The 23,972-nt window shown below is 40.1% G+C and overlaps 2 protein-coding genes across 3 annotated transcripts in view; one reads left to right on the top strand and one right to left on the bottom strand.

Moving 5' to 3' along the window:
- RAD51AP2 (RAD51 associated protein 2) overlaps positions 1-18,186 on the bottom strand; it is a 62,359-nt gene extending 44,173 nt beyond the window's left edge. The window contains exon 1 of the mRNA XM_075126179.1: positions 17,855-18,186. Within this exon, the coding sequence (XP_074982280.1) occupies positions 17,855-18,186 (332 nt within the window). The remainder of the gene's footprint in view (positions 1-17,854) is intronic.
- VSNL1 (visinin like 1) overlaps positions 14,915-23,972 on the top strand; it is a 154,327-nt gene continuing 145,269 nt past the window's right edge. The window contains exon 1 of one of the 2 annotated variants that reach the window (XM_048845562.2): positions 14,915-15,188. The gene's annotated coding sequence lies outside the window, so the exon portion shown is untranslated. The remainder of the gene's footprint in view (positions 15,189-23,972) is intronic. The other variant, XM_048845561.2, reaches the window with a different exon arrangement.

The raw sequence follows: 23,972 nt of genomic DNA, 5'->3' as shown, positions 1-23,972 counted from the left end.
ACCTCACAATCCTGGTACATCCACTAAGCATCCTGTGCTACACACAAGCCTCTTCCCTCCCATCAGTCCCTCTCATACAAACATCCCCACTCACTTCCACTTGGTTTTCCGTGTACACCCAGAGGTGCTGGAACAATTTGTATAGTGGGGGTGCTGAGAGCCTTTGAACCAAACTGTAAACCCTGTATATGATGGAAACCATTTCAAGCCAGGGGGTGCTGCTGGACCCCAGCGCTCCTAGTTCCAGCACCTATGTGCACACCATGCAGCAGTACCATGGAGAGCCAAAAAGGATGAGCAGCCATGTAGAGAAAGTATGATGGAGATGTAGGAATATCCCTGCATTAGGACACGGGGGAGAAGCAAGATTTGTGGGGCCTAGACTTGGAGTGGAAAGAAACTGCACTCTAGTGACCCACCATCATTGATTAGCAATCTGAGGAGCTGTAGAGCCGGAGATATGGCTTCAGAAGGCTATATTAGTGGATGTAAGGTTTACTTCCATCAACTGAGGGGGAACAATCATTTTTTAACTGGTGAATGTCTCTACCATAGATGTGGCCTCAGTCTCTTTCTTCCACTCTTCTTCCAATATCTGGTGATTTACAGCAACTCTTCTATCAAACACAGGACATGCACCTCTGTTTGGTTAAATATCCAGCTCTAAAATAACCATCGTGTCTGTTAATCCCCTAAGGAAGCATGCATAGAATGTGTGTCTTGGTTGTCTCATAAATAGTGTGAGAACAACTTCATAGGTTGTATAGCTCCCAGCTGGAACCTTACACCCCAGTGACCTCTGCAATCTCCTTAATTGCCCAAGTCTTTCCAAATAAAGGAAGCAACACTGATTTACTACATTGTATAAATGTGTTTTGTAGAGTAGTTTGGCACAATAATATTTATGTTCACTCATTTCCTGACTGCAAATATACCCTTTGTTCAAATCAGTATATTAATACTAAAGGATCTAAAGATAGATTATTATTTTGGCATGAAACCTCTTACCACTCCAAATAGATTAAATAAGCTGCTAGTGCATGCACAGCTCCACGTGCTCCTCAGCAAGATGGACCTAAATTCTGCAGCTGGATCCTTGAATCCCCACCCCCCCTTCAATTTAGTCCGATTAAGCTGTTTGAGTTTGACTTCCACCTCGGGTGTGGTAATTTCTACCTCCACATCCTCATTCCCATTTTTAAGAAAGGAGAAAAAAGTGATCCAGGAAACTGCAGGCCTGTTAGTTTGACCTCAATTGTAGACTATGTCTTGTATCAAATTTTGAAAGAGAAAGTACTTAAGGACATACAGGTGAACAATAATTGGGAAAAATACAACATGGTTTAAGAAAAGGTAAATCATGCCAACCTGATCTCCTTCTTTGAAAAGATAATGGATTTTTTAGACAAAGGAAATACAATAGATCTAATCCATCTGGATTTCAGTAATGCATTTGATACAGTTCCACATGGGAAATTATTAGTTAAATTGGAGAAGACAGGGATTAATATGAGAATTGAAAGGTGGATAAGGAACTAATTAAAGGGGAGACTATACCAGGTCATACTGAAAAGTGAACTGTCAGGCTGGAGGGAAGTTAATAGTGGAATTCCTCAGGGGTAGATCTTGGGACCAATCTTATTTAACATTTTTATTACTGACCTTGGCACAAAAAGTGGGACTTTGCTAATCAAATTTGCAGATGACTCAAAGTTGGGAGGTATTGCCAATATGAAGGAGGATCAGAATATCATACAAGATGATCTGGATGACCTTGTAAACTGGAGTAATAGAAATGGGATGAATTTTAATAGTGCAAAATGCAAGGTCAGGCATTTAGGGACTAACAACAAGAATTTTTTGCTATAAGCTGAGGACATATCAGTTGGAAGTGACAGAGGAGGAGAAAGTCTTGGGTGTATTGGTTGATCCTGGGATGACTATCAGCTGTCAGTGTGATATAGCTGTGAAAAACACTAATGCAGTCCTAGGATGCATCAGGCGAGGTATTTTTAGTAGAGACAGGGAAGTGTTAGTACCATTATACAAGGCATTGGTGAGACCTCATCTGGAATATTCTGGTCTCCCATGTTTAAAAAAGATGAATTCAAACTAGAACAGGAGTAGAGAACAGCTACTAGGATGATCCAAGGAATGGAAAACCTACCTTATGAGAGGAGACTCAAAGAGTGTGGTCCATTCAGCCTAACCAAAAAAGGCTGAGGGGATACATGATTGCTTTCTATAAATATAGATAAATACCAGGGAGGGAGAGGAGTTGTTTAAGTTAAGCACCAATATGGACACAAGAAGAAATGGATATAAACTGGACATCAACAAATTTAGGCTTGAAATTAGATGGAGGTTTATAGCCATCCGAGGAGAAACATTCTGGAACAGCTTTCGAAAGGGAGCAGTGGGGGCAAAAAACCTAACTGGCTTCAAGACTGAGCTTAATTAGTTTATGGAGTGGATGGTATGGTGGGACAGCCTACAATGACATGTAGCTGATCTACGACTGCTAGCAGCAGGACACCAGGTGGGAAGGGCTCTGAGTTACTACAGTGAATTCTTTCCTGGGTGTCTGGCTGGTGGGTCTGGCCCACATGCTCAGAGTTTAACTGATTTGGAGTCGGGAAGGAATTTTCCACCCGGTCAGATTGGCAGAAACCTGTGTTTTTTTCATCTTTCTCTGCAGCGTGGGACATGGGTTACTTGCAGGTTTAAACTAGTGTAAATGGTGGATTCTCTGTAACTTGATGTCTTTAAATCATGATTTGAGGACTTCAGTAAATCAGCCAGAGCTTGTGGGTCTATTACAGGAGTGGGTAAGTGAGGTTCTGTGGCAGGCAATGTACAGGAGGTTAGATTACATGATCATGATAGTCCCGTCTGACCTTAAAGTACGTGAGTCTAATTTGTTTTCAATGTGTCACAGAATTTTGTACTGACAATACATAACTTGCACTGTACAAATTGTCAGGGGGACTTATGACTTTGACTGTTGGGTTAAAGACAAATGGGAGTTTTGGTATTTTGAGGCTTTTGTCAGGTTTTGCAAAAGTTTGGGATTGTGAGACGGAATAAGTAGTCCAGCTGGATATTTCTGTCAATGATAAAAAATCTGAGGAAGAGATTGACTTTAAATTAATATGAATAAGACAGATGACTTAATATTGGTGGGGAGAAAGGGGACAAAATTTTGTTTTGTATAAAATATGGAGGAATTTTACAATTTTTTGTTTAGTCCAGCTTTCTCTTCTGTGATCTGCACCTGTCTAGATGATTGGTTGAACACATTTTATATCTAATGGATACACAAACACAAGTTTCACATCTCCGTGGACAAAAAATTGTTTTTCAAATGTACAAATGTTGATCCAAATCTGATCCAAATCTGATTGTGCCAAATAGAAGGGGGACCAAACTTTGTTCGGACAGGCTGGGTAGAGTGGTCAGGATGGTGTTAAACCAGTGATAAAAGGAGAGGGTAAAAGGAGGGAAGATATGAGAACTCAGCACAATACCGAGAGGTGAGAATATAATTAATCAAGGAACCAAGGATATGAAGAGAGGAAATTCTTGACTTGCCTATACACCAGTGCTAGGAGCCTGGGTAACAAACAAGAGGAATTGGAATTGCTCATTTAGGAGCATAAATTTAATAGAGTTGGTATTACTGAAATCTGGAGGAATGGATAGCTCAGAAGAAAATGATCTTGAATACTTGTGGATCAATGTCCTAACAGACAGAGCACAAGATGGGGAACTAGTTGGTGTAGGCTGTAAACCACCAAATCACACTGGGGACAGGAAGACTGCTTCCTTATGCACTTATCTACAATGTGTAGGGGGGAAACGCTTGTGTGATCATAGAGGACTTCAATTTGAGTGACAGAGGTCTCGTGCTGCCAATACTAAAATATCCTTGGAATTTCTAAACGTTATAGATGACAGTTTCCCAACTCAAGAAGTGTTACAGACAACACAGTGGAATTCTATATTAGACCTTTTTCTAACAGATAAAGAAGAAGTAATCATAGAACTAAAAGTCTTGGAATACTGGAAAGTTCCAGAAGACTGGAAAAAAGCTAATGTGCCAATATTTAAAAGGGGTAAAGGGATGATCCAGATAATTAGAGACCTGTCAGTCTGACATTGATCCAGGGCAAGATAATGGAAAGACTGATATGGGACTCAATTGGTAAAGAGTTAAAGGAAGATAATATAATTAATGCTAATCAAAATGGATTTACGGAAAATAGATCATTTCAGACTAACTTGATATCTTTTTAATAAGATTACAAGTTTGGTTGGTAAAGGTAATAATATTTAAATAATATACTTAAAGTTCTGCATGGCATTTGACCTGATACTACATGAAATTTTTATTAAAAACCTAGAAAGATATAAGTGAGCATGGCATACATTAAATGGATTAAAAACTGGCTAACTGACAGATTGCAAAATGCAACTGTAAATGGGGAATCATCATCAAAATTAGGTTGCTAGTGAGGTCCCACAGGGATCATTTCTTGGCCCTATGCTATTTAACATTTTTAGTAATGACCTGGAATAAAACATAAAATCATCACTGATAAAGTTTGCAGATGACAACAAACGCGGGGGAGTGGTAAATAATGAAGACAATAGGTTGCTGACATAGAGCAATATGTATTATTTGGTAAGCTAGGCTCAAGAAAACAATATACATTTTAACAGAGCTAAATGTAAATGTCTACAACTTGGAGCAAAGAATGTAAGCCATACTTAGAGGATGGGGGGACTCTATCCTGGGAAGCAGTAACACCAAAAAAGATTTGGGGTTTGTGGTGGATAAACAACTGAATCTGAGCTCCCAGTGTGATACTGTGGCCAAAAGGGCTAACACAATCTTTGGATGCATAAACAAGGGAATATCAAATAGGAGTACAGAGCTTATTTTACCTCTGTAGCTGGCACTGGTATGACCACTGTTGGAATACTGTATCTAGTTCTGGTGCCCACAATTCAAGAAGGATGTAGATAAATTGGTGAGAGTTCGGAGAAAAGCCATGAGAATGACTGAAGGACTAGAAAACATATCTTATAGTGATAGACTCGATGAGCTCAATCTATTTAGTTTGACAAAGAAAAGGTTAAGTAGTGACTTGATCACAGTCTATAAGTACCTACATAGGGAGCAAATATTTAATAATGAGCTCCTCATGTTAGGGGGCTTATTCCTTCACCCACTCACATCCCTGGTCCTTCTCGCATGAACAGAGAGCAACAATACCCGAAATCCAAAGGTGCAAACAATTCAATGTTTATTGGGGTGAACTTCCAGCAAGTATGATTACAGTTTCCTTCCTTAGTATCCTCCTTCCCAGCTCTGACACCACAGAGCCTTACACCTGTGTCCCTGTTCCCATTCCTGCCCTTAGCCAAACATTATTCCAATTTCCACAGCCCCATTCCCTGTTCCCATTTCCCCTGTTAGCAAAACATGATTCCAATTTCCTTACCCCTATTCCCTGTTCCCATCTCCCTCACCCACATGCCCACCCCCTCCCACCCACCCCCACACCCACCCCCTTCCTCATTGACTACAGATTATATAGTAAAACTTGAGTTCTGCTTAGCTATACCTTAACCAATCATTTTCCTGAAATTTAACTAACCAATCCTAACATATTGTAACATGATTATGTAACCAATTATATCCCACCACCTTAATTAGTTTACACCCAGCAAAATTAATTATACAGCAGACAGGAACAATCACAGAACCAGACAGAGATTATACAGACAAACAATAGCAAAGTGGGAACTATAATGACAAGACAATACAGAAGTGAGGATTTCACATCCCAGCTATTGATAAGTGAGTTCTTGCCAGACAGGATGCTATCAAACTAAGTTTCCTTTTACATTTTCTAGACACTTCCCTTTCTCTGGAGGTGATAGGAATACAATCCTGTCCTGATAGTGCCTAACAGCCCAATAGCACCTTATTTCAATATGACTAGTTTGGAATGTGAGGATGTGACTGTTTGCTTCCTAGCTTATGGCTGCCTCTGCTGCTTAGCCAAAGGCCTTAGCCTAAGAACAGGGCCTCAGACTGTCACAGTAAGAGAAGGCCCTTACACCAGCAGACAGTGATTTTGATTCTTCTTTTATACCTCTAGAACTAGCCAAGTGATAAGAATACACCTAAATTCTTAAAGTGCAGGCCTTTGCAGACAGGCCTGAATATCTTTATCCTAACACCTCAATCTAGCAAAGAAAAGTAAAACAATCCAAGGGCTGGAAGTTGAAGCTAGACAAATTCAGGCTCAAAATAATGATATATAAGTTTTATTATATTTTTAAAATACAACAAATATATTAAAATTCAAGATTCATCATAATACACAAAGTAAGTAAAGAGAGTTAGGATAAAGGGAAAGTAGGGGAAATGACCTTCTATCTTCAGGGTCTGTATTAATCACAGACCTCTAAAGGGTCAGCTCAAATTGTTTTGAATTTCTTGGGCATTGCCCTTCTGTGGAATGCCAGTTGTTTGTTTGCTGTTACGTCAGCCATATCACTGAGCCAGGCACTGGTGTTTGGTGGAAATCGATTTTTCCATTTTTGAAGGATTAATTTTTTAGCAACCAAAGCTGCATATTGGAACCATGTCACCTTTTTACAGGTAAGCTTCAGGTATCAGGAATATATCCAAGAACAAAAACTTACAGAGGAGGGCTCCAATTTAGCATCCAATATCAAATTGGTCCTTTGACTAACCTCATACCAGAAATTCTTGATGCAAGGGCTCTCCCAAAAAATATAAGTTTATGAAGCACAAAGGGACTATAACACCAACGTTTCCAACAGCAGTCACCATTTATGAGGCCCATTGCCATTAGCCTAAGTGGGGATCAGTATATTCAAAAAAGTGTCCTTTCATGAAGAAGCCATAGTCTCGGGTCTACAGTTGCTTTTTTAACTTTAGATACACTTGTATTCCATGGAGTTGAAGATAGCTGTGTATCCAAATCTCTATTCCAAGCAATTCTCAAATTATCAAACTTTGGCAAAGCTTTTTGGATCAGAAAATTGTAAAAGGATACCACTGGTTGAGTAAATCCAGGAAGTTTCCTCCAACACAATAAAAGTTCTGGAGGTTCTGGAACTCCCAATGCATCCGGTCCAAATACATTGGTAAGTAAATGCTTTAAATGGAGATAGTTCCATGCTCCAAAGCAAGGCAAGCCAAATTGTTGCTGAAGATCTACAAATGGTTTAAATTTATCATTATATATTAGCTGTGACACAGTCATAATTCCTCTCTCCATCCAATCCCTCCACATTACGGTTTTGTCACTCATAGGCATACATTTTTAACAGTGAGAATACCATTGGAACAACTTAACAAGGGTCATGGTGGATTCTACATCACTGATAATTTTTAAATCAAGATTGGATGTTTTTTCTAAAAGATATGATCAAGGAGTTATTTTGGGGAAGTTCTATGGCCTGTGTTACAAAGGAGGTCACACTAGATAATCACAATGGTCCCTCCTGGCCTTGGAATCTATGAGCCAATGAAAATTTAATATGAATACAAAGTGTTCTCATAAATATAGCTATGGTCTAGTCAGTATGTCCTTCTTCTGAGATTCCTGATTCAAGAGCACTGATTCATTATTGCTGTCTAGAAGTAAAATAAATTAACAAATATTTTTTCAGGAATTAAGACTATTATGAAAAGTTGTCACTGTTATATTTGGACCCAGAAGAGAAGGAGATAGACAGACATAGAGGGAACTGAAAGAAAGCTGTTTACTATGTTGGCTTTATTGTTCTGGTACCAAATCTGAAACCATCATGAAAGTGAGGCTTTGCACTGCCGGGCGGGGAAGGAGTGCTTATACATTTAAAGTGACAGGACATCACATTCCTCCACCCTACTTTAAAAAACTTCCCAAATATATACACATTATCATTTACATGGCTAACATAAACCACTATATATGCTAACTAAAAGCTGCAGGTGGACTACTGCAGACTCTCAAATTCCCAGGAATTATTCTGCTATGGAATAGCAACTCACTAACTAAACAATTTATTAGTTCAAGCATACTGCTGGTTTTCGCACTCTCTTGGGATAACACGGTGATAGTGGTGTGGCAGGAACAGTTTGGGGTAAAGAATCAACAGGATCTGCTACGAAAGTTTCTTTAACCAAGTCATCATAATTAGAGTTGTAAAAGAAGGTTTGATTAGAGGAACAGAAAGTCCTGCTGGAACATCCCTGGACTTGGGTACTTGTCAAGGCTGCAACTGGTCCATATGTCGTTTCCATAAAATACCATGGGATAGTTTAACCACAGACAAAACAGGTTGCATGCATTTTACAAGTTCTCCAGGTACCCATTTTATTCCACAACCCTAGTTGCGAGTCCATAGTAAGACTCCTACTTGAAAAAAATGATGACAAGTATCACAAAAAGAAAAGGAATACTTGTGGCACCTTAGAGACTAACCAATTTATTTGAGCATAAGCTTTCGTGAGCTACAGCTCATCCGATGCATCCGATGAAGTGAGCTGTAGCTCACGAAAGCTTATGCTCAAATAAATTGGTTAGTCTCTAAGGTGCCACAAGTACTCCTTTTCTTTTTGCGAATACAGACTAACACGGCTGTTACTCTGAGACAAGTATCACGTCATTGATCAATTTGCATAACTTGGGATTTGGCTACGTAGATGTGAAGCAACATCAGGACGCAGCAAATCTCAACAGGTACGCAAAGGCCATTTCAAGAAAAATGTTGCAGGTGATTCCTGAGTAGTAGCATGTGCGTTTTCCTGTAGATAATCAAGAAATTGTTCAATTTCTGCCGATGACTCAGAATAGACTTGTTCACTCTTAAGGCATGCTTAAGTGTTTGTACAAAATGTTCCGCTAGTCCATTTGTAGAAGAATGGTATGGAGCAGAATGTATGTGCTAAACTCCAGCTGAAGATGGGAACCTCTGAAATTTTTCAGATCCATTGTCACTCACCAACTATAACAGTCAACCAGATTGACTAAACAAGGTACAAAGATATCCAGTGGTCTTGGTAGCTGCAGTAGAAATCACTCAGAAAATTACTGGCCACTTTGAATGGGCATCGACACTGACCAAAAACATATAACTGTTTAAAGGTCCAGCAAAGTCCATGTGAAAATGTGTCCAAGGAGTCTGAGGTAATGATGAGCCGGGCCAGGATCATGCTGAATTTGCTGACACGTAGTACAGCACTTCGCTTTCCTCTCAATATTTTTGTCAATCCCTGGCCCCCGACATGACTCTGGAAAATGGTCTTCATCCATACAATGCCAAAATGACCTTCTTTTTGGAATGATAACTTGCATTCCTCGTAAGATGCAACTGTGATTCACAGATAATTCATACTGATTTAACACAAATTGTGTAAACTGGGGATTCTTATGATCCAAGACTGTACCTTGTAGTACCATTCCTTTCACAAGAGAAAGCACATCATCCTTAGCAGTTTCTTTGTTGATATCTGTGTTAACAATAGGTCCATCAAATTGAGATAAAATACTTTCTCCAAAGTTTCTTTGGGTTGACAGGAGCTTGGGCATGGCAGGCACAACAGCCCATTAGCATTGTCATGCTGAGTCCCTTTAAGGAATGTAATAGTATAGCAATGAGCTGAAAGTAGCAAGTACTATAACTGCATAAGAGCAGCAGCTAATGACAGAATCCCATCTTTTGGTCCAAGAATTGAAAGTAATGATGATCCATCAGCAATGTAAAATAAGATAGGAATGGAACATCTGAATTCAAAAGATCATGCTGAGAGCTTCTTGCTCTATTTGCACATATTTCTTCTCAGGCATAGTGAATGTTTGTGAAACGAAGGCAATTGGTTTCTCTATGCCATCAGAAAATATGTAGGAAAGAACTGTACCCACTCCATTAAGTAAGCCTTGTAAAATACCTCAGTAGTAGGTAAGTATTATTATCCCTAATTTACTAGGGATAAACTCAGACACAGAAAGGTTATGTGTCCTGACCAAAATCGTGCAACAAGGCTGGGGCAAAGCTACTGAGAATAGAGCAGAAGTGGGAAGAATTTAGATTATTAGTATTAATGTTATTTGTTTTGCCTCAGTTTTTATGGTCATTGTAAAAAAAGAAAATCCTTAGGAGGGATTTGAATATGAAAATTACATAATTATATGTGTGTAATAATAAATACATGGATATATGTAAAATGTAATTATGTAATCAAACGCAATTTATGTTGATTCTTGATTATATTATATATAATCTTTAGTCATAATAAAATTAATAACACTGGTCACACACACGTTTTTTTTCTCCAGAGCATCAAGGATTTCACCCCCTCAAACTGTGGTGTGTCGCTAGCAGCCTTGGTTAGTCAAAAAGTCCTGAAGTAGCCTCTTCTTGCCAATCTGTACAGCTGCATTGCTGCTTTCAATTTGCTGCAAAACAAACAAGGAAATCTTGGCCTTAAGAAACTGCTGCCAAGAAGGAGGGGGAAAAGGAGTAAAATGTAAGGGAAATCACTGTTAAGAATGCATCACATGCATTTGAGAATATTAGGAAATATGTATATTGATATAATATATATTCCTTCTAGTTACAGTTAATCTGTTATTACTTCCTGTACAATACATATGTGTGGATGGGCCTTGCAAATGTTCACTACACAATTGAGAAGGGAAATGTAACCACTTAAAAAGTTCTCTGCAATTATAGGTGTCTGTTAAAACAGGAGGATTTAGTCAAAACAAAACAAAGCAAAGCACCTCATTAACCACAAGCTACCTGCTGAGAGATTGAATACCTAAAGATCCTCTTGGAAGACTCATGAATGCAGCTTTGAATGGCTGAAGTCTCAGTTCCTTGGGGTTGCACTGTACGTTGAGGTGGGGGAGAAGAATGGAGGAGGAAGCATGTAATCCTATCAAACTTTGCTCCTTTGCAAATTCTGACATTTCACACATTTTTTCTCCTCCTTCAAAAAGTCAAAATCCAAAGGTGCAATTTCTGACAGATAATAGAGGGCAGGGACTGCCTGTAAAATGGGGATCATAGTACTTCACAGGCATAATCTGAGGAATAATATTTTAAAGGATTGTAAAATGATCAGATGCTATGGTAATGGGGGTCATATAAGTACCTAAGATAAAAAAGTAATAAGCACCTGGTCTCGCATTTATGCTTCTATCCCTACACATTCCTGTTCAATGAGAAACTCTAATTTATACTAAATACAAAAACTCTGAATCAGATCCTGACCTAATGTAAATTGCTATGGCTCCACTGTAGTCAGTCTGGTCCTTAGTTTCAAAAGCCACATAAAGTTGCTAAGGACTTGTCAACATAGTGCAGCAATGTGCACCGATGGATTGCAAACTGAGTCATGCAAACCCTACTGGCACCCACAAAAAGTTCTCTGGTGTGCGTTTAGTGGATGCCAGCAGGCTCTATGTGGGTCAGTTAGTGCACTTCATATTGGTACACATTAAAATTCACACCACTCTGGTGTGTATTGGCGCAATATGTAGACAAGTCCAAAATGACAATGGTTTGCATTATTTACACTATCAAAGAACTCCATAGGAAGGAAATTAAAAATCTTACATTGTCCACACTGGGTCTGATTCTCCCTAACTGTACATATTGTGTGGTCATTTGCATCCATTTACAGTGAATGCAAAGTGAGTGTACAATATTAAAATTCTGATCTGTTAAGGTTTTATACCAATTTACCACAAGCTCTAAGTGACTACCTGAGGCAGAGGGCAGCAGAAAGCCAAACGCCTTATTCTTACTCTGCCCTATTTTATCACTATTTATTATTGTTTGAAATCTTAACTTTGTTATGTAAATTATTTCTTTTAAAGGATACATATATATATTTAGATAGTAAATATTATCAGTTAATACATTAGTTGATTGACAGTAGAATTTTTGTAATATGATTGTTATTACTGTTTCTTATTAATAATATTGCATGTTTGAATTTTAATAAGAAATGTTTATTAGAGTTTTGATTTAAGGAAAAATTAAATTTGCATATGGACTTGCATTGAGGCTTATCAGTGTAGTGTTGGCAGGTATATTTTATTTACATATATTTCTTATTCAAAAAGGTTTTTGTGTTGCATTTATATTTTAAGATTATGGATAAAAGAATGGGCTAATGTTTTCAAAAGTGACTAGTGATTTTGCATGCTCCAGATTGGAAATAGCTAGATAAAGAAAACAGATTTTATTTTAAAATGTGTTTGCAAATATATTTTAACTAACATGATTTTAAACAGGACTTTGCAACTCGCATACACAGGGCAAATCATATTTAAAAACATATGACATGACTTGTCCTGTCTATAATATGCATAAAATTCTGCCCATCTTTAAGTCAATGGGTGTTTTGGCATTTTCTTGTATGGACCCCTATACGCAAACTCCAGTTCAAAATTGTTTTAGTTAAAATATGTTAGGTTGTGTTTTAAAACACATTAGCTATTTGCCTACATTAGACATGGAAAAAGAGGCCTGATTTTTCAGAAGATGAGTGTTCAGCACCACATCCCTATCAGGTGTCTAAGTTGGACACTCAGAAATAATAACATGGTTATACTGGTGAGAGGCAAAGTAGTATCATGAATCAGAAACTGGATAAAAGATAGAAAATATTAGTGAAAAAGGTCAATTTTCATCATGGCTAAAAGTTAACAATCCAGTGCCACAAGATTCCCTATTACATGCTATAAGGATATGGAAATCAGAGTGAGCAATGAGGTGGCAAACTGCGCAGATAATTCAAAATTATTTAAGTTAATCAAGACCAAAGAAAAATGTCAGGAATTTCAGAGAGCTCTAATTGAGGCAGGTGAATAAACAACACAAGAGTTGATGAAATTCTATTTCTCTTTATTGAGAGAGACAAGGTGGGTGAAGTAATATCTTTTATTGGACCAACTTCTGTTGGTGGAAGGGACAAGCTTTTGAGCTTGACGGTGCTCTTCCTCAGGTCTGAAGAAGGTAACCAGAGTGTCCAAGCTAAATACAAGATAGATCAGATTGTTAAGCATGTTCATATCCTGGGATCCCCATGGCTATATCAATACTGCAAACATTACTTCTTCTTATTTTAAATGTTTTTGTTTTGTAAATTAAGTGGTAAGTAATCTTGCTATCTAAGTAAACTTTGTCATCTGAAGTGGTTTTTGTGTTTTGGAATTTTCTCAGCCCCCGCCCCCATTTTATTTTTTTTAACTGTCAAAGTAAATAAAGATACAATTTTTAAAATGCTACATAAATCAGATCCACTGGAAACTCTTACGGGGAAGTATTGTATCTTCCTATGTATTCGTACAATGCCTTGCAGAATTCAGCCTTGAACTTGGTTGGGCCTTTGGGCACTTCAACAATACAAATAAATTAACAGTAATAATAATGATTATTAACTGCAGTTAAATCAATTGTGTGCAATTAAATAATAATATCTTTCTTCAAATCCTTGCTTAAAACTCTTCTCTAGTGTGATGCCTAAAAAACCTCTAAAATGGTCAGACATCTGGTTTCCAATGAGTAGTGCTTTTCACAGTTAGCATTACGGTATTTCCTTTTGCTCCCTTTGTCTGTTTGTTGTATCCACCTGTAGTCTACAGCCTTACACAATGGATTTATGAATGCTCAATTTAATGCATTGTGAACAGTCAGTGGGACTATTCACGCTGTGTAAAGTTAATCAAGCCTGTGAATCTTTGCAGGATCAAGGCCATAGATGATAAAACCTTCAGGGCAGGGATTGTCTCTTTGTTACATGTCTGTACACTGCCTAGCACAAAGGGGCCCTGGCCGCTAGGTGCTTGTGCAATACAATTTTTTAATGTTAATATTAATAACAATATAAAGAAGGGGGTCAGTCACCTGTTTATCACATTAAATGAAGGAACATGGCTAGCTAAACTAAAAATAGTCAGCTAACATCCATTTTCTTATAAAAAGTTTGAAATTGTTGTGGAAATAAACGGTCATTGACAATGCACTCTCTACAAGCAATAAAACAGCCCAGTACGTGTGTAAAGGGTGTGTAGATGGCACTTTTGTGAAAGCAATGTATTGCCCCGATATTTTTTTCTTTAACCTCTGAAAGAATTCAGGGACAAAACAGACTATATTCCCCATCCATTTTAATGTTCAGTGATGGACAACTGTGTGTAGTAGTATTTGATCATTTCTTTAAGATGAAAGAAAAATTGAGTGTACAGAAGGTCTGAAAAGGTGATGTTCAAAACCAAAAAACCCTCTTTTACGTTAATCCTTGTCTTCCCTGTTTCTTTTCCTCTGCCCCCTCTCTAGGTATGCTCCTCAGTACCCTCCCTTTTTTGCTCCTTTCCACTCTTTCCCCGTGCACTTACCTGCTCCCTCCTCCTAAATTTTTGCTCTTCCCCTTACATTTTTGCACCACTCTCTGTTGTGATTTTTGTCCCCTGCGTTTGTCCTCCTCGTTTTTGTTGGTCTTTCCATGATTGCCCCTCTCTTCTCGCTCCCCAGTGTGGTAGCCCGCCAGCTTCCCCTCCTCAATCTTTTTGCTCCTCTTTCCCCCTTTTTTTGTCCTTCCCTCTGTTTTACTGATCTCGTCACTCTGTTTTCGCTCCTCCACTCTCCCTTCCCCGTTTTATCTCCCTTTCTGAGTCGCCCCCTCCCGCCCTTTGTTCGTTTCCTCTCCCCTGTCCCCTGTCCCCTGCCCCCTGCCCCCACACGCGGTTTTGCTCAGAGATCCGATCTCTGATGGCAGGTGAGAGCAGAAGCCAGAGCCGCGGCCTCGCTGTTGTGAATGCGCATGCTCTTATCTCTCGGCGAGCACAATCTGACACTCCGTCGGCTCAGGGAACGGGCAGCGCGTGCGCAGGCAGCTCCATCCAGCAAGGGAAGCTTGAATTTCTCTGGGATTCCCGATCTGCAGTGCAGAGCAAAGCGGAGGATCGTGTGGAAGCAGCTGCTGGGCTCGCAGGCGCGCTCTAAAGGGGATTTAAGCCGCAGAGAGAGCGGGAGAGGCAGGGACCGATTCACCATTGATCTGAATTAAATACTTCTCTCTCTCTAAAAAATCTGCCCTTTTGAGTTTTATCCTTTGCATCAGGTGACAGCACATAACGCAAACTGTAAGTGTTCCCTTTGCTCTTGGATGATAATTTAGGGTTCATGATGGGGTTGGAATTTCTTGCACCGATGTATCTTCTGCATGGATGCGGTGACTTGCATGGTTACAATAATGTGCTGTTGGCTTTGCATTATTCTGCTGTTTGCTAGCAATAAAGGATGAGGGGGCGAACATCTCGTGATGGAGACAAGAGAAAGTGAATTGTGAGGTGTTTGCCTGCACGATATTTAAGGATTAGGATTACTTTTTAAAGTCCGCTAGGGGTTTGACAGTAGGGGGAGGGGGAGTATAACTACATATGATTTCTAAACCTATAAATAGAAACCTTTCCCTACATACATACATATATACATCCCTAGATGCAGATGGCGAAGTTGTTCTGTTTCTGATAGAAGTGGGGGATAAAATGAGAGGGCTGTAAAGTGTCAAACTGTCTGACATCCTGTCGGTGCAATTTCTTTTACCCCGGAAAAGTGGCATAAGTGTCTGCTAGTGAAAGTGGGTGAACAGGATAGGATGGAAATAGAAGGAGGCTTTTGTGCCATATGTTAGTACTTAAAAGCTTAAAGCAATATGGTTCTTTCTGCCTCTTTTTAGCGCTTACAAATAATCGTAACGAGCAAAGTTGTGTAACATTGTTTTACCTTTTGTTAATACTTTCTGTGCGTTGTTGTTTTTATTGACCAAAGGGAGCGAATTTGTGTCCACAGCAATCTGCCTTGACCTGTTTTAAAATGAGAGACTGCCTGCTATATTGATTATGATATAAATACTAACAACATCAAAAGCAGACATTGATCGCTCGCTTAATAATTTGTGTTTGGGCATGTTTTGCTGATAGCCGGAAGCCTTTGACATTTCTAATCACTTGAAAAGCAATAGAGAAAAGGTTATTATGTTTTCCAGTGCAAACAGACCATGCGAAAATTAAGAGGAAGATCAGTCGTCCCTGCAAGGTCATCAAACCCATTGTGAAGAGCAAATTACTAGAGATCCTTGCGATTACTTTCTTGATAGACTTGGTTTGTGTGACAGATGTTTCTTTTAAGTGGTCCGTCCACCCTTTTGTGCATCTGCAAGATATTTTCAGGAATAAGCTTTGGAATAAGCGCGCTCATCTCACTTCTCTGATGTGGTAAACTGCACGGTGGATGTGCTGCGTTCCTGTTTACTTGGGAATAGGACGAGGTGAAAATGGAGGTGGGTGGAGATAACAAAAGCAATCCAAGTCATTTCCCACAGGAAGGAAGGCGTGAGAAGAAGGAGGGAGAGGAGACGAAAGGAGAATTTCATTTCCAGAGATCAAAACAAAGGAGAGGCAAGTTGAGGCAGATCGGCAGAACTCGTGTGGGAATCGAGGCGTTTTGCTCGGTGACCCAACCAGTCAAGAAAGAAGGTTTCATAAAAGCTGCTGTCGCTGACTGCTGTGTTCTGTGTTATTAAGAAATCTAGCATGTTTTATAGCTAAGGGACGGTGGACAGGTCAGTCTCTACGGGAATTTAGGCTGGATGTCTCAGCGCAGGTAGTACAAACAAGGAAGAAAGGTAAGGGCAGCAAAAGTGAAGTTTAAGAATAAAACGTTTTAAAATAACGAGTTAGAGAGCTAAGAGGAAACATATACGGGGGGTGGGTGTACCTCAAAAATGGGACCTTCCCTTCTCCCCTCCTTCCATCCCTCCCAGGTATTTGGCCAACCTATAAGAGGCAGATTCCTGAAATTGCAAAGGGAGTTTGTCAGCACATGAACGATTGTGTGTGCTTAGTACAGTTGTGTTTTTTTAAATTGTGTCTCATTCTGCTCAGAAGGGTCACGCATAAGCTGAAATATCCAGAATAATGGGATACAGGGGACAGTTTGGTAGAAAGAAGGGGGAAGACTTTGAACACTTCTGGAGGAAACTCCACATTGCGTAACAACAGCGGTTTAGAGCGAGATCCCTCCTCCCTCAGTATCTTAAGATGCTGCTAGAAATACATGCCAGTCCTTCCCTAGCGTTTCTCCCCCCCAACTCCTTTCTACACACACACGACCCCCCTGCACCTCTCACTAAAACCCAACAAGCCCCTCTACACCAACTTTACTTTCCCTTTATTGCCTCTGCGCATACCAGATCCTTCTGCATACCCCTCCTCCATTCTGCAGGTACCCGATCTCCCTGCAACCTCCTCTGTGCACCCACCAGACCACCCGCCTCCCTTCACCAGAACCCAGCAGCTCACTCTTCGCACCTACCAGCCTCCCCCGCCCTTTACCTCCTCTCCGCATACTGGATCTCCACTGCAGCTCCTTGCGCACGTTTTCCTTGCAGCTCCCTCTTTTCTCTTACCTGATCCCCCCTGCAGTCCCCTCTCTCTATACATCGGACCCCCCCCCCCACCGCAGTAGTCCCCTCTGCACAGACTAGATCCCCGCGCCTCCCTCTTTGCACACAACAGATCCTCTTGCAACTCGTTCTCTGCATACACCAGAGCCCTCTGCAGCCTTCTCTCTGCACACACGGGGCCATTGGCCGGGGCCCCGCTCTGCACATACCAGATCCTCCCGCACCTTCTGGATCTGCAGGAATTAGACCCTCCGGGCCGTTCTCTGCACCCTGCAGATTCCTCGCCGTTCCCTCCTCTGCCTCCTACCCCACAAACACGAGCCATTGCTCGTCTCCAGTTACCGACTGCGCTTCCCTGCTTTGTCGCTGCGCCTCACAGCCCATTGACTCATAAGCTGTTGGAGATGTGGCCCTGCGGAACGTGGTCCTGAGTGCAGGAGGCGGAGGTGCCCCATGCGCCTTTCTGTTTCCCGGCGATGCGGGGCTGGGGGCCGGTGCGTGAGGATCATGGTGGGGCGCACCCTAACGTTATGTAGCTGCACTGAATCCGCGGCGGTAATTGGCACGGCGGGGGGAGGCCCTAAACCGATCCCGCTGGGGTCCTCCTCCAGGCGGGCGCTCTCCCCAGCCCCCTGCGGAGTGGGAGGATTTTTGCCTGCCGAGGGGCACCGCATGCTGAGCAGCCTGCTTCCGACTCATCAAAGTCTGTTGAAAGTCAGACCCTGGGGGGCACCTGAAAACAGCCCCAGCTGGGTATGTTTTGTGGGGTTGTGGAAAGCGACCTTCCTTTTACGGCTGCCTTCGAGCTGTCAGTCCCCCACTGCAAAAATCTTCTCCCCTCTCGAAGGTGGCCTCAAGCTCCCATCTGCTATCGAGAGATAATTTAAAGGTATCGATTTCAGAATTAATTTAGAATCTAAAGATTTTGTAGTAAGGCTATTGGAGGAATTAGGGGGATCCGGATATGCAAATTTTTTTAATGAAGAGGAAACCTTTTAGATAACAGTATGACATTTTTAAGGGGGCCAGTGTCCAAAGAGCTACCCATTTTTAATTACAAATGAAACATGATTATTTTCAGGCTTGTGACATGGTGAGTTAGTGAAATATTGAATCAATGTATGAATGCTATGCTGTTGCAAAGATGTTCATGTAACAGATATATTCAAAGATAGAGGCCCTTTCCTAATGATTTCAGTAGCCACAGTGGTAACATTTTATAGCAAACATTTTTGCGGATCTGAATTCTGCTCTTGTATTAAATTGCTGAGCTAGAAGAATCATCAGTGGCCATTTATACATAAGACTAAGTAGTAAAAGCAATGCATTTATTAGGCAGAATACACAACAAAATCTAGACAAACCAGAGCAACAGAAAGGTGTGAAAACAACCTTGATCTTCGTAAAATTTATTCTTATCAGCCCCTTCAAAATATATTGTTTACACAGCCGTTTGTTTCTATGGCAAGCTCTCAGATGTATACAGCTATTCATACTATGGCTTCTTTGACAGTATGTGTTTGTAAAGAATACAGTTTAGCAATATCAGTTCCATTGAAAAGCCTTCTGCATTATCCATTTTAAGTTTTGGGGACCGAGTTAATTCATACTTTTATTACTTTTCTCCTTCCATTCACAGCTCTCCCAATAAATAAATAAATTTATAAAGTAGTCTGAGTTGCTGTCACTGTTAAGAAAAAAAATTAAAAATGTCTTTAATTTTCATTATACAATACTCACCTTTTAAAAAAGGCGTGCTCCTGCTCCCATTGAATTCAAATGGGAGTTCTGCTATAGACTTCAGCAGGAGCAGGACTGTGAATATAATTCTTGTTTTGAATGGTCTTAGCTTTTAAACATATACAGCTGCATGCCTTGACATATAACTACACCTGTCATTTTTTACCTTTGTTTTTTAGAAGTAGTCTGTGTATGTGTGTGTCTGGGGGGAAGGGAGTATTGAGGTAAACCAAGTAGATTTTGGCTGCTTGGATTTTGTTTGTGCAGATGTAAGTCAGTATACATAGATCCCACATATGCGTCAAAAATATATTTAATGAATGGAATAGCTAATCATAGAATAAACACCAAAATGTCTTCACACTTTACTAGTACGTTGCTTATAAATCTATTAAGATGTTCTCTAGTTTGATAAGCAGATTCAAAGCCTGGGACTGTGGTAATTTGTCATGGTACTTAGCCTTTTCGGTGTTTAGTTTGTCACAGTGTTACATAACCGTAGTACTGTAAAAGCAAATGTCAGAAACGTTTTCATTCCCTCTCCCCACCCCCAATCTGTTTGTGTAAATCTATGAAGAAAAAAAGGCACAACTTGACATCTTCCTGTTTATATAATACAAACAAGATGTCAAATCTTGCCCTGGCCAGAGCTGCAAGACAAGTTGCCTAGGTGGGTGGGTACAGTGTAAGAAAGACAGTAGCAGATGAGTTTGCTGCTGTTGGAATCCTGGTGGCCAGGGTAGAATTCCTATGGATAGGCATGATAGGGGAATCACCACAGGGCTCACTTTGGTTGCTGAAATGAGTTGGAAGTGCCCCAGGATACAACATCCTGCATCTGTAGCATATATACTAGCTGGCTGTAGGACTATATGTGCCTTGTAGCTAGCAGACCATATCCTCTTGAGGGCCTGGTGTGTAGTCTGCATCACCTGTAGCCATGACACCACACCTTTCTCCCTTTTGCTTTCTTAAGTGCTTTGGAGTGATACTTCCCTGCAGCTTGTTCTCTATAACAGCTTCACCCCCAGTATAGCAGTGGGCAGGACCTAGATCTAAGTCCATATGCTCCCTATGTGCAGAAATTTTGCTTCCTTATCATTTTAGGTAAGTAAACCTAAATAAATTAAATTTTAGAACTTTCATAGAGAAAATTCCTGGCCAATAACATTATTGTTTTTTTTTAAACACATTGTCTTCGAATTTTCCCCTTATTCATTTTTGTATCTTATTATTTCAGATCTTCCAGCTCCATTCATCAAATTTTCACTTGTTTAATTTTTTATTTTGGGATTCTAATTTTGTTATATTTTGTATCCCTGATTGAAATCAAATCATTTATACAAAGAGAGGTAGAAAGATAGTTATAGATACAATATGCAGTGTGTACATTTATCTTTTTCTCACATTCATAATAATGGACCCAATTCTGTATGCCTTAAGCAGTTGAAACTCCCTTTGATTTTAACAGGTGTTTTGGCTGTGCAAAGAATGCAAGATCAGCCTATAACCATGATTAAAATAACAACATACATTACATTTGATTTAATTATGGAAGCGGGGCAATTAGAAATTAGATTTAATGGGTAAGCTTGTTTTAAACATAATTAGAATTGTAAATACCGGTATCTGTCACATATCATGAAATGTTGCAACCCTCTTCTTTCCATTTTGTCCTGTCTCTTGCCTAAGGTGTTTTAAAACAGCTTGAGTATGGTTTTTAAACTCACTTTTTATACTTCATTGTTTTGTCAGTGTGGACTGGACTAAATGTCTACTCTCCCCTTCCTTTTTAGAGCTGTCTTAAAGGAATCCTATTGCAGAGGTCTTGCATCATGGTGACTTTTACTCTGCCTAGTTCTTCAATTTAGCCTACGGTTGTTAGAGAACAGGGTGATCCCTCTGCAGAGCTCCTAATCCCAATCGTCACTGACTGAAATTTAGTCCTGCAGTTTGTTATGGTGCCATCAGATTATTGCATCTGCACCTTTCACATGTGTGTCTGTTACTCCTGCATTTGTGTCTCACATGACTTCACATTCTGTTTATTTCTTTGCCCTCTTTCCACTGTAGCTTTGTTCCTTCCCTTCCAGATTTTGCATGCATTAGTCCTATTTGCTTCTTCATATTCGCTCTCTCCTGTGCTCTTCACTGTTTATTTTCCCTCATTAAACTGAAAATACATGCCCTGTGCTGTAACTTCTGCACATGGCATTAGCCCAGGAGTACTGGGTAGAGCAGCAGCATAGTGAAAAGAAATTGTAAGCTAGAGAAATGCTGTGTACAGGAACAGCTGCAAAGATGACGTTTTGGGTAGGATGCTACCACTGGCAAGGCATGGGAAAACACTCATGCTGCCATCTTAGTTCAAACTCCTGAGCTCATTCACGTAGAAAGGTGCTTATTATCTTTTGAAATTTCAGAGTGCCAAGAATGTCAGAGTCTGAGAAAAAATGGGTGCAATGCCCTTTAAACAGAATGAAACATATGGGAGCAAGAACATGGCTGTCACCAACTGCTAAAATAATTGTTCTTGTTTATGGAATCCAAATTCTCCAGACAGTGCTCCATATCCATATGATTAGTATTGCTGTTTGATACATGTTAATAATTATTATTTTAAAACTTTACAGCAAAGACAATCCTGAGGACATTTCAATCTATTCCATATCAATATGGTCCATGGGATAATAATAGAAATGTGAGAAGTGAGGCAAATTGTCAGTGGTGATCTCATAGCTGGAAGACTTAGCAAAATAAATGGTGTTTAAGGAGGGAGTTGGAGGAGAGGAGAGGTGTTTTGCTCACTGGGAAGTGGAAAGTTGTGGCAAGGGTAGGAGTGATATGATGTTCTTTTGCACTGAAACTTTTAAATTAACACACATTTAAAAATAAGCATATAAAGATATCCAGCAATCTTTCTAGTGGTTACTTTTCTGAGGAGGCTAGGGAACAGATTATTCTAGCTAAAATAAGAAATTCAGAATTGACCTCAAGTAAATAATTTTCACATAAGTAATTAGAAATAAATAAGTCTATTGTGATAAAAATAATACTGTCTCAAATTCTGGCACCAGAAACATAGCAGACAATTATATCTTGGTGTCTGAATATATTTGACCATCAATTAAACAATTCTGCCCACAACAGACCCCACGTAAGTAACTTTTTGGAGCCAAGCCTGTATAGAACATACAGAAGAATTTGGGCTAAGTTAGCCAAGTTCAGGTATTTGGAGGAACAAGACTTTGTTACACTTTAGCTGATGTAATTTATTGAGATAATGGTAGCTGAATAATTTCCTTCAAGAAAAAAATGCATTTTAAAACACCTAGCTCTTCTGAAAGCTGTTTCTGTGATTAGAGTTAGTGCTACTGTGATTTTTTAATGGATGATTAATTCAAAACAATATCAGTGTTTTCACAGAGATCCATTATAAGGTTCAATAAATACCATGGGATCCTATGAAAGATTCACTTTCATGCTCCCCTTCTGTTCACAATGAACTCGGTGGGAGTTTTCCCATTTATTTTAATGGGAGCAGGATTGTATTTCATGTGTACATGTCATTCCCATTTAGTTAGTGGGGGTTGTGGTTTCTTGTGGCAAAAAGCCTGTATCACAGTGAATTACAGTATGTGGTTTGTTAGTAGATCCTACACCTTATTTGACACCTTGGATTATCTAATTATAGCTGTTCTCTTATTTGTCAGACAGTTGTAGTTAGAAATATCTTTCCTTTCCCCTCCACCCCAACACTCACAAAACCAAAAAAAGGTTGTACATTTTCCCTTTACATAAATTTAGTGTTTTTCAAAGATATCTGATAGGTAGCCCTAGAAACTGAAGTCCTCTATACACCCCAAAAGCCACAGTGAGATATAGGCAGTGGCATTGCAAAGCTCCCATAATGCCCCAGCAACATGCTTCCATACTGGCAGGAATAAGTGGTAGGCATTGGAGAGGAGTAGGGGCCTTGTCTACACTAGAGAGTTTTGTCGACAAAAGTCAGCTTTCATTGACAAATCAGTGGAGATGTACACACTGCAGTGTGCTTTTTGCTGACAAAACTCCCTTGCTTTGCCGACAAAATAAAGCCACCTCAATGAGAGCCATACAGTTTTTTGCGGCAAAGTTATATCGACAAAGCATTAGTGTAGACACTGCGCTTGGTTATGTCACTTTACATGGCCTCCAGAAGGTGTCCCACAGTGCCCATCCTGACTGCTCTGGTCAGTAGTTCGAACTCTGCTGCCCTGCATCCAGGTACACAGACTTCTGCCCCTCCTCCTTTAAAGGCCTGGGAATTTTTGAAATTCCACTTCCTGTTTGCTTGGCGTGGACAGCTCACGTTGCGTCTTCCCAGCTGACCATGGTAGCTCAATGAAGGAAACGCTCTCCTGCTTGGAGTACAGTTGAGTTGTTGGAGCTGCTGATATGGTAGGGAGAGGAGGCTGTGCAATCCCAGCTCCACTCCAGCTGTAGGAACTTCTATACCTACGATGGGATTTCTTGTGGTATGTTGGATAAGGGCTATGAATGGGACACACATCAGTGCCATGTGGAGATAAAGGAGTTGAGGCAGGTGTACCAGAAGGCAGGGAGTCAAACCATCATTCTGGTGCTGGCCGAAGATTCTGCCACTTCTATTAAGAGCTGGATACCCTCCTTGGCGGCGACCCCACCTCCACCGCCAAGAGTCCAGTGGATACTTTGGCAG

The sequence above is a fragment of the Caretta caretta genome, chromosome 3, assembly GCF_965140235.1.
Source record: "Caretta caretta isolate rCarCar2 chromosome 3, rCarCar1.hap1, whole genome shotgun sequence".
In the NCBI taxonomy this organism is placed as follows: Eukaryota; Metazoa; Chordata; order Testudines; family Cheloniidae; genus Caretta; species Caretta caretta.
Note: the sequence above shows the minus strand (reverse complement) of the source record. Positions and strands in the feature narration are given on the sequence as shown.